Below are 10,621 nucleotides of genomic sequence, written 5' to 3' on the forward strand. Positions count from 1 at the left end.
AGTGCGAGTGGGGAAAGTTTCCCTCTCATTAAAACATTCTGCTCGGGGAGCGATAGCACAGCGGGTAGGGCGTCTGCCTTGCACGCGGCCGACCCAGGTTCGAATCCCAGCATCCCATAGGGTCCCCTGAGCACTGCCACAGGTGATTCCTGAGTGCATGAGCCAGGAGTGACCCCTGAGCATCGCCGGGTGTGACCCAAAAAGCAAAAAAAAAAAAAAACATTCTGCTCAAAATGGGACTAGCTCACAACAGAACCTGCCAGAACCCGGGGCTGCAGCCCACCCTCATGGCTAGGGAGGGAGCAGGGCGGGCGTGGCGGCGACTCCCCAGGTGACCATGGACACCCGGCGCCCGGCTCACGTGCCAAGACTCCAGCAGCCGAGTCGCCCCAGAGATATTAGGGACAAATGACAACTTGCCTTTTAAACTGCACTTTATTGGTTACCGTCACATCGTCTTTTTAAAAACCCATCAACCAGCGCATGCATAAGCTCTCTCGTGCCCGGCGCTGCGACCACACGCCCGGGGTCCCGGGAGAGCCGGTGCCGGGTCCCGCAGCCCCGCGGCCCACGGTCGCTTCAAGGCCGCACGCGCCACGCGGCACAGAGGTAGGGAAGCTCGACTGTAATAAATTATCATCTTAATTGTGGAGACTTTCTAAAAACCAGAACCAACAGAATGAGGAGCCCGGTGGGCCTCTGGCGAGTCCAGCGGGCCGGACGTGCAGACTCGGCGGGCGCCGGCGACCCGCTGCGGCGCCATCTGCGGCCGGCGTCCCCGGGGGTCCTGACGGCTGCACCCCGAAAGGCTCCCGCTGGCTCACTTGCCGATTCTCTGGACCACCCAGTCCTGCTGGCAGAGGGGGCAGCGGTTGTTCTGCTTCACCCACAGGGACATGCAGCAGTTGTGGAAGGAGTGGTTGCACTCGCCCCAGACCACTGCAAGGAAGCACAGGGACAGGGAGTCGACACGGGGCCCAGCCTAAAGCAGCAACAGTGAGGCGGGCTGCAGGACAGTCCACGGGCAGGGGGTTGGCCCTGAACAGGCCGACTGGAGTTCCACCCCCAGCATCCCACAGGGTCCCCCGAGCACTGCTGGGCATGGCCCAAGGAACAAAACAAAAATGTTGGGGAGAAGGCAGTGAGAGAGAGAGAGAGAGAGAGAGAGAGAGAGAGAGAGAAGAGAGAGAGAGAGAGAGAGAGAGAGAGAGAGAGAGAGAGAGAGAGAGAGAGAGAGTGTGTGTGTGTGGCACAGGCCCTTAGCTCGTTTCAGGCTTTATTTTTATTGAGAAATGGCTTTGTGGCTCTTCTTCACCAGGCTGGGCGCGGGAGGTGTCTCTGCTCGAAGCTGGGCCCTGGAGACGGACCTCCTGGTCCCCTCGGCCGCACATCTGCCTTGTTTTCTGGACCGGGGCCACGGGGCCCTGCCACCCAGAAGCGCTGCGGCTCCTTACGTAACAAGCCGAGCCAAACCAAACTTTCGGAGCGGCCAGCTGGAAACCGAAGTCTCTCTATGACCCAAGAAGGCGGGCCCAGACCTCATGATTACCAAACCAGTATCTATTTAGGGGGGTGAGGGGGCGCGTCGAGGCACCACCTGGCAGTGCTCGGGGGCCGTCTGCAGAGCTGGGGTCAGCCACACACACCGGCATGCACCGTAATTCCTGGACCCTAGCTCCAGCTCCCAAATGAACACTCAAAAAAAAAAAGTGTTTTTCTCTTTTGAGCCACATCTGGCTGTGCTCAGGACTTACTCCTGGCTCTGTGCTCAGGGATCACTCCTGGCAGTATTTGGGGAACCATATGGGGTGCCGGGGATCAAAGTGCCCAGCCCACAGTACTATCATGCCAGCCCCTCACATTTTTCTATATACAAGCTCCATTCCAAATTGAAACAACCCTTGGGGCTGGAGAGATAGCACAACGGGTAGGGCATTTGCCTTGCACGCGGCCGACCCGGGTTCAAATCCCAGCATCCCATATGGTCCCCTGAGCACAGCCAGGGGTGCAGAACCAGGAGTAATCCCTGTGCATCACCAGGTGTGACCCAAAAAGCAAAAAAAAAAAAAAACCAAAAAACAAAAAACAAAAAAACCAAATTAAAACAACCCTTGAGGTTTAGGAAATGTTTTACCTAAACTGAAAGAGTTCAATACTGTATCATAATGAAACTAAATACAGAAAAGCTTTTTCACAACAAAACACTACAATACTTACCATAGCAAAACCTTAGAAGTTTCGCTAAGTTCCTTATTACCTTTTTTTTTTTTTCTTTTCGGGTCACACCTGGTGATGCTCAGGGGTTACTCCTGGCTCTGCACTCAGGAATTACCCCTCAAGGTGCTTGGGGGCCATATGGGATGCCGGGAATTGAACCCAGGTTGGCCGCATTCAAGGCAAACACCCTACCCGCTGTACTATCAATCCAGCTTCTCCTTATTACCTCTTAACAGAAGAGAACATCATGATCCTTTTAGTATCAAATGGTTTCTATAACCGTCCCTGCGAACACAACCAATTCTTAATTTACAGGCACCAGAAGGATTTGCAGACTAACTCCTTCAGTCCCTTTGGAAACTGACACATTTTTATATTAATAATGGATCACTGCTTTACAGTTTATTTTTGTGTATTGATAAAGTCAATCTTAATTGCAAATTCAAACATCCCTGCTGAGAGAAAGCCTTCAGTTGAAAAAGCACGAGAAGGAAATGACAACATACCAACACAATCCTCTTGTTTGTTTTCAGCTTGACATCTAAGACAGGCATCTGAAAGTAAACGAACAGCAACCCTCATTCTGATGCTCAGAAAGCAATTTTTAAAACCCAGACACTTCAAAGTCAAATAAAAGCCCACGGGCCAGGGATGGAGATAAAAGGCTCAGGCTCTTAACTTCTCATCTGCAGATATCTCTGGGCTCCGAATAAAGGGCCTCTTGTAGGTTCACGGATGGCCCGTGGCTATTTCAGGAGGATGACCCACCCTCCACGGATTTCACGAGACGTCCCGAGTGGGGGCCAGGGCTAGAGAACAGTCTGTGACTCCCTAACCAAAGTTCTGTAAACTCACACGCACTCCTGCAGACCCTGTTTTAAACAAGCCCTGTGTGCAGCGTACACATTTCCATAAAGAAATGCTCATCTTTTCACTTGGGCTTAGTTTTGGGGTCATGCTGGCAGTGTCGGGAGCCATCTGTGGTGTTGGGGCTCGAACCTGGGTTGGCCACACGTGAGGCAAGAGTCCTAGCCACTGTACTATCTCTCTAGCCTCAGACACTCTTTATTTTTTTATAAATTTTTGTGGTTTTGGCCATGCTCAGGGGTTACTTCTGGCTCTGCACTCAACAATCACTCCTGGTGGTGCTCAGGGGACTATACAGAGAAGTGGGGATTGAACCCGGGTTGGCTGTGTGCAAGGCACGGAAGTGCCTTACCTGCTGTGCTATCTCTCTCCCCCGCCCCCAACTCTTTACTTATTTTTATTTTTCCTTTTGGGTCACACCCGGCGATGCACAGGGGTTACTCCTGGCTCTGCACGCAGGAATGACTCCTGGCGGTGCTCGGGAGACCCTATGGGATGCTGGGAATCAAACCCAGGTTGGCCGCGTGCAAGGCAAACGCCCTCCCCACTGTGCTATCACTCCAGCAGCCCCACCCCCCAACTCTTTCGAGGGGCCACCAAGACATGAGTAACAAAGCTTACCTGGAAAGGGGAAGAATGGGGAGTTTCCATCATATATGTTCGTAAGTTTCTGAGCGTGGAAGATGGACAGAATTTTTTGGTTTTTGCCCACACTTGGCGATGCTCAGGGGCTAGCCCTGACTGCACAGGAAACCACTCCCGGCGGGTTAGGGGGACCATATGGGACGCCAGGGACTGTACTCGGGCCAGCCTTACCTGCTGCTCTATCAGGCCCCAAGATGGATAAAATCTAAACAAAAAAATTAATTGATGAATTTTCTTTCTTCTTTTTTCTGCTTTTGGGCCACACCCGGCGATGCTCAGGGCTCACTCCTGGCTCTGCACTCAGGAATAATTCCTGGCGGTGCTTGGGGGACCCTATGGGATACTGGGGATCAAACCTGGGTTGGCCACGTGCAAGGCAAATGCCCTCCCCGCTGTGCTATCACTCCGGCCCCAATTTATGAATTTTCATAGCTTGAATCTAAAGCCTTTGCCATTAATGGCAAAAAAAACCCCAAATAAATAAATAAAAAAAAAAATTCAGGGGCCGGAGAGAGCAGCACAGCAGGAGAGACGCTTGTCCTGCACGGGGCTGGCCTGGGTCTGGTGCCCAAGACCCTGTGTGTCCGGGAGCCCCACGAGTCAGGCCTGAGCACAGCTCTGAGTGCCCCCCACCCCCCAATCAACATCAAAACAAAAGAGGAATAAAGTGCTCGGGAGTCAACATTAGCAAAGGAAACCAAAAGAGTATTCTGATGTTTTTTCTCAAAATCCAATCCGCACTGAAATGCGGGGAGACACTCCACTCGGCAGCGGGGCGAGGGCCACCCCAGAGCCGGGTTCAAGGGCCGGGGTTGCACAGGAGACAGGGAGGCGGCAGGCCCCGGGTCTACTCTGCTGGCCGGCAGCTTCCAGGGTGCGAGACAGAGCCCAGATGCTGCGGGGAGGAAGCCAGGGGAGCTGTTAGGAGGATCGGGACGTCGCCGGGTCATAATCTCGGGGCCAGCTGGCCTCCCCCGGCTCCTCTCCCCGAGAGCTCGGGTATCTGCGTACGCCGCGTGCAATCAAAAACTCTCTCGCTTCATTATTTCACGGGGGGTGGGGAGGGATTTCAACCAAGCAAATTCCTAATGTTTTATTTATTTATTTATTATTTTTTTAAATCTAAAACATTAGGAATTTCACACCCCCTACCAAAGTCCAGGGCGTTTCTGAAACAAAACCCAGGTCTGCGAACCGGCACCGTGAGTCCAGGGGCCAGAGGTTCGAGTTCGTGGGTGAATGTGAGTCACCGGCAGCCCAGACCCTGGCTGGCTCTAGTGCAGCCTTGAAGAGTATCTGTCTGAAATAAAGCTCTTTCCAAAAGGAAAAAAAAAAAAACCCTAACAAACAATCCCACGGAATTCTCGCTGACACCAGGCTCAAGGACCAGAGATTTAGTCTACATAGCGCCGACAGGGCACTCTGCCTTGCATACGGCCAGCCCGGGTTCAAGTCCCAGCGTCCCATATGGTTCCCGGAGCACCAATCCCTGAGCACCGCCAGCCGTGGCCTAAAAACCAACCCACCCTCTCCGTGGCAAATGGAAAACCAGAAACAAGACCTTAGGCATAAAAAAAAAAAAGGAGCATACTGCAGGGGCCAGGAAGATCAGGACGGCAGCTGAGGCTCTTGACAGAGCCCGGGCACGCCAGGAGAGAGCTCTGAGCACTGAAGCAGGAGCCAACTCGGAGCGCGGCCCGGCGGGGCCCAACAATCAAAACCAAAGAGAGAGAGAGCGCGCGCATAGCCAGCAATTATCTTAAATCTTCCAAGTCATTGCTTCTCACTTTTTCGGAGCAAGACAAGATTTTAATTTAAAAAAAAAAAAAAAACAGAACAAAAGGCCCTTTAAGCGGGGCGGCTCCGGGCGGCGGGACCAGCCCCCTCGGCTCCAAGGGCCGAATCCGCCCCGAGACCAGCGCCCCTCCTCGCCCCCCGCGGGACCCGGGGGTGGGTTTGTGCAAACCGCAAACGAGGTCGGGGCCGAGGCCGCCGGCGGGGCCTGGCAGCCGGGACCCACCTCCCGGGGCGCGGGCGGCTCCGCTCCAAAGACAACGCAGGTCCCGGGGGAAAAAAATTAACAATTGACAATTAAAAAGGACCGGGCCGGGGCGGGGAGGCCGCAACGCGCCTGCAGCGACCGCGGGGGGCAGGTCCCGGCCCGGGGTGCGGGGTGCGGGGTGCGCGGGACCCCCCTGCGCCGAGCCCCGGGCCCCGGGAGCCGCCCCCGGCGCCCCCCAACCCCCGCGGGGGCGCACGATGCGCGCGCCGCCCCGCCGCTCCGCGCCCCGGGCCGGCGAGCCGCGCCCGCGACCCGCGACCCCCGACCCCCGACCCCCGACCCCGACCCGCGGGCGGCGCTTACCCATCACCTGCACCCGGCAGATGGCGCACGTATCGCACTCCACGTCCCAGCTCCACATGGCCACCGCGTTCCACTTCTTGAGCGAGAACATCTTGTCGCCGGCCGCCTTGGCGCCCGCGCCGGCCGCGTGAGACGCCAGCAGGGCGCACGGCTCGTCGCCGTCCTCCGCGTCGGCCATGGCGGCGGCGCCCAGCGGCCGGCCCGGACGTTGCGCGGCGATGGCGGCTCCCGGACGCCGCCCGCCGGCCCACAGCGCCGCCTGCAGGCCGCGGGCCGGCGCGGCGCCCGCGCCCGCGCCCGCCCGCCATTGGCCGGCGCCGCCCGGGACGCCGTGACGTCAGCTCCGGCCCCGCCCCCGCATCGGGCCCCGCCCCGTCCGCCGGGCCCCGCCCCGCTCCCCAGCATCCGGGCGTCCACACTGGCTGGGTGGCCTCCAGGCCGAGTGTCCGAGTGTCCGTCCCCTGTCACGGGCCTGGGGGTGCGGGGGGGACGCTCGGCTCCAGCCTGTCGCCAGGCGGATTGCGCAGGAGCCACGTGTCCTGCTTCTTGTCCCCGTGCCACGCGGCGTTCTTTTGTCCCGGCCTTCCCCATATCCACCCCAGCGGGGAGTCCTGCCGTTAAGGCGCTTGTCCAGCGCGGGGCCCACCCCGCTGGGCCCCGGGACCCGCGTAGGGCAGAGGGGAAACCTCGGCTGCGGGAATGTAAGGAGGGTTGCACCCAGCGCTGGGCTTCACGTGTGTCCAGTTCAGGATCTGAACCCTCCCACCTTTTGTTTCTTTTGTTGTTGTTCTTTCTTACTGTATTTATTTTATTGACTCACCGTGAGATAGAGCATTACAAAGCTGTTCGAGATCGCGTTTCAGTCATACAATGCTGCAACACCCGTCTTCCACCAGTGTAATTTCCCAGCGCGTTTCCCCAGGTTCCCTCTCACCCCTCCAAACCACCCCCCACCCATCTGCCTCTATGACAGGCACCTCTCCTCCCTCTCTCCCTCCCCCCATCTCCCTCCCCCCCTTTACCTGCTTTCAACACTCAGTTCCTGTCCAAAGTGATGGTTCCCAGCCAGTGTTGTCATATGGCCCCTCCTCTATCTTAACTACCCTCCACTACCCGCCCTTGCGGTAATTCCCAACCATTTGGGGCTACACCTGGCAGTGGTCAGGGGCTGTTCTTGTCCTGGTGGGGGAGGGAATGGGAATCACTCCTGACAGTGCTCAGAGCACCCTGTGCGGTGCCAGGGGTCGAGGGCTTACTGCACGCAGAGCGGGTGCTCGCCCACCGAGTATCTGTCCAGTGCCCAGAGCTTGTCCAGAGGAGGCGGCTCTAACCCTCGTCCCTGTGGGAGCCAGGCTGAGTCCGGCAGAAAAGGCTCCAGTGGCCCAGTGTGCCGGACGGTGGCCATGGACACGGTCGCGTTTGGCTCTAGCTAATGAGTTGTCCGGTGAGAGACGGACATTCCTGGGGCTGGACGCTGGAGGGGGGGTGAACTCCTCCCAGGAGAGGCGCCTCTGAATTAAGGGGAGGAGGGCGGCCCGAGGGCAGGGCCCCGACAGCTCGCTGATTGATGAGGCAGTGGGAATCCCTCTCAGAAACGCAGCCCCGCATGTGAAACACGTGTCCTGCCCACCTGGGGCCAGCACACGCCTACACCGGACGACTCTACATGCTCAGAAAGAAGGCCGGAGCTAGATGCCACGGGATAAAACGCACACGCAGGTGGTGGAGGAGGAGGAGGAGGACGCGGTGAACGGGCCGGGTGACCTGGTCTGCCCCCCCCACCCCCCGCAGCCTCCTCCCGGCCTGGACAGCCGCCCGCAGCTCCTTCCCCCTCGAGGTGGTGTTCTCACAGGACTACAGAGCGGCTCTTGCTCCATCCCTTCTCCACCTGGCGTTTCTGTCCCCACTTAAAGTGTTCTGCAGCCCTGCCCTGGCATCAGGACAAAAGCTAAATGTCCCCGAGCCCCCTTCAAGGTCCCTATCAGAGGAGCCGCCATCACCCGAACACTGCGAGACTCTCCGCTTCCTCCACGCACCTTGATTTTATTATCTGTAGGGTGGGCACATGTGTGGCTGTCAGCCTGCGAGGCGAGCACCGCACACCTTGCCCCTCCTGGACTCTGTCCCCTCTGGCTCATACATTCTTACCCCTTTTCGGTTGTTTTGGCCACTCTTGGCTCTGCTCAGGGCTTACTCCTGGCTCTGTGCTCAAGGGTGGTGGGACTCAGGCCTGGAGGGACTCAGGCCATATAGATGCTGGGGATCAAACCTGGGCCAGTCGCATGCCAGGTGAGTGTGACCTATTATACTCTCTTTTCTCCCCCTTTCTCACCATCTAACGATCTTTACGTGTATAGTTGAGTCCTATTGAATACCTTCACATTTTATATATTGTTTTCCTCTTGCATCGTAGCAGCTCTATGCCAGAACCGTACCCCTCCACCCCCACCTCCCCCTGGAGAACCACCGTGATATTTTCTGTTTCTGAGTTTGGCTGAGACCCATCGTACAAGTGGGGTCATTGCCTGCCTGTGACTGGCCTCTCTCACTGGCAACTGTTCTGTGAGCTGAGGGGTTTGGGGGGTCTCACTGACTGTCCGTCCCTGTGGCTGCAGGACGGGTCTCTCCCACCCCCACCCATCCACCCACCTGTAGATCCCCAGGGTGCTTCCATTGCTTGGTTTCTGTGTCAAATGCAGTTATGGATGTGGGGTGCCACCCCCCCCTTCGAATCCTCAATGCTTTCGACTCCAGATCTACAGGAGAAGTTGCTGGGTCCCACAATACCGACACATTCTTCTTTTCTTTTTGTTTATTTTTAAATTTTATTTATTTATTTTGCTTTTTGGGTCACATCCGGTGATGCACAGGGGTTTCTCCTGGCTCTGCACTCAGGTGCTCAGGGGACCCTATGGGATGCTGGGAATCAAACCCAGGTTGGCCACGAGCAAGGCAAACACCCTACCCGCTGTTCTATCACTCCAGGCCCTTTCCTTTTCTTTTTGTTCTGGGGGTCACACCCTGTGGTGCTCAGGGTCTGTACCCAGTGGCGCTCTAGGGAGTGTGGTGGCTGGGGTTCGAACAAGGGCCCCAACAGGCGAAGCATTCACTCAGCCTGTTGCACCATCTTTCCAGTCCCCACTTCCCTTTTCAGTTGCTTTTTGGTGTCAGGACCTCATGTTCGCAAGGCAGGTCCTCTTTCACTCTGCCCAGGAACTTTTCACATTGACTGCTCTCTCTTTGTATCGAAGAGTATTGCTCCAAACTTTTCTACATAAGCACTTTTGCAGACAGCACCCTACTAGATACTTTTGGTACCTGTTTGATTTTTGTTTGTTTTTGAGCCATGATAGATGTAGCACTGTAGCACTGTAGCACTGTCGTCCCATTGTTCAAGATTTGCTTGAACAAGTAACATCTCCACAGTGAGACTTGTTGCTACTGTTTTTGGCATATGGAATATGACATGGGTAGCTTGCCAGGCTCTGCTGTGCGGGCGGGATAATCTCGGTAGCTTGCCGGGCTCTCCGAGAGGGATGGAAGAATCGAACCCAGGTCAGCTGCATGCAAGGCAAACGTCCTACCTGCTGTGCTATTGCTCCAGCCCCATAGTCACATATGTCTAGAATCAAAATGTATCATTGGTTGCTTGACTGGAGCGATAGCACAGCGGGTAGGGCATTTGCTTTGCACATGGCCCACCCAGGTTCAACCCTATGAGATGCTGGGAATCGAACCCAGGTCACCCACATGCAGGGCAAATGCCCTCCCTGCTGTGCTATTGATCCAGCCCCTCTTCTTTTTCTTAAGGTTCCCCCATCCCTTCTCTCTTTTTTTTTTTTTGCTTTTTGGGTCACACCCGGAGATGCACAGGGGTTACTCCTGGCTCTGCACTCAGGAATTACCCCTGGCAGTGCTCAGGGGACCATATGGGATGCTGGGAATCGAACCCAGGTCAACCACATGCAAGGCAAACGCCCTACCCGCTGTGCTATTGCTCCAGCCCCCCTTCTCTTTTTTGTTGTGATGATCGGGGTTCTCACATGTTAGTGGTGGCACATGAACAGATGTGATGGGCTGGGTTGGACTCAGGCTTTGTTGAGTCACTGGGGACCCCAGAGAGCCACGTCCTGTAGATCACACTCGTGGGGCTCGCTGGGGTGGAGTTTGGGGTCTCCAGTCTGCCAAACAGCAGCTCTGCCGGAGCCACATCCCCAGGCTGCCATCCTGAGGGACGTGGCCACAAGACCCCTACAGAGAACGTGGGCTTCATATGCACACCCAGGAAATGTCAGCGGCAAATGGCAAGAGAGGGGGTTAAGGGGCTGGAGCGATAGCACAGCGGGTAGGGTGTTTGCCTTACACGCGGCCGACCCGGGTTCGATTCCCAGCATCCCATAGGGTCCCCTGAGCAGCACCAGGAGTAATTCCTTAGTGCAAAGCCAGGAGCAATCGCTGTGCATCGCCAGGTGTGACCCAAAAAGAAAAAAAAAAAAGAGGTTAAGTCCGGGACTGTGGGTTCCCAAG

General features: G+C 56.5%; 1 protein-coding gene across 2 annotated transcripts; it reads right to left on the bottom strand.

The window, feature by feature from the left end:
• Window positions 1-416: 416 nt before the first annotated feature.
• Window positions 417-6,364, bottom strand: RNF7 (ring finger protein 7). Of its 2 annotated transcripts, none has more exons than XM_055128994.1 (3): window positions 6,102-6,364; window positions 2,724-2,771; window positions 417-939 (listed from the first exon to the last, which is right to left on the bottom strand). In XM_055128994.1, exons 1-3 carry the CDS (start codon window positions 6,270-6,272, stop codon window positions 883-885), a joined length of 276 nt encoding a protein of 91 aa, XP_054984969.1. In that variant the 5' UTR covers window positions 6,273-6,364; the 3' UTR covers window positions 417-882. The 2 variants fall into 2 exon arrangements, with proteins under 2 accessions (XP_054984969.1, XP_054984968.1); XM_055128993.1 differs by having other exon boundaries at window positions 6,095-6,355.
• Between the last annotated feature and the right edge of the window lie 4,257 nt (window positions 6,365-10,621).

This window comes from Sorex araneus, chromosome 2 (assembly GCF_027595985.1).
Source record: "Sorex araneus isolate mSorAra2 chromosome 2, mSorAra2.pri, whole genome shotgun sequence".
Lineage (NCBI taxonomy): Eukaryota > Metazoa > Chordata > Mammalia > Eulipotyphla > Soricidae > Sorex > Sorex araneus.

What these genes read in the sequence shown, in the direction of transcription:
- RNF7 (XM_055128993.1), bottom strand. Translation starts at nt 6,272, where the DNA reads ATGGCCGACGCGGAGGACGGCGACGAGCCGTGCGCCCTGCTGGCGTCT. An exon ending in CTGCCGGGTGCAGGTGATGG is followed by an intron (nt 2,772 to 6,094) that starts GTAAGCGCCGCC and finishes GTTTACTTTCAG; the next exon opens with ATGCCTGTCTTAGATGTCAA. An exon ending in CAAACAAGAGGATTGTGTTG is followed by an intron (nt 940 to 2,723) that starts GTATGTTGTCAT and finishes GCTTCCTTGCAG; the next exon opens with TGGTCTGGGGCGAGTGCAAC.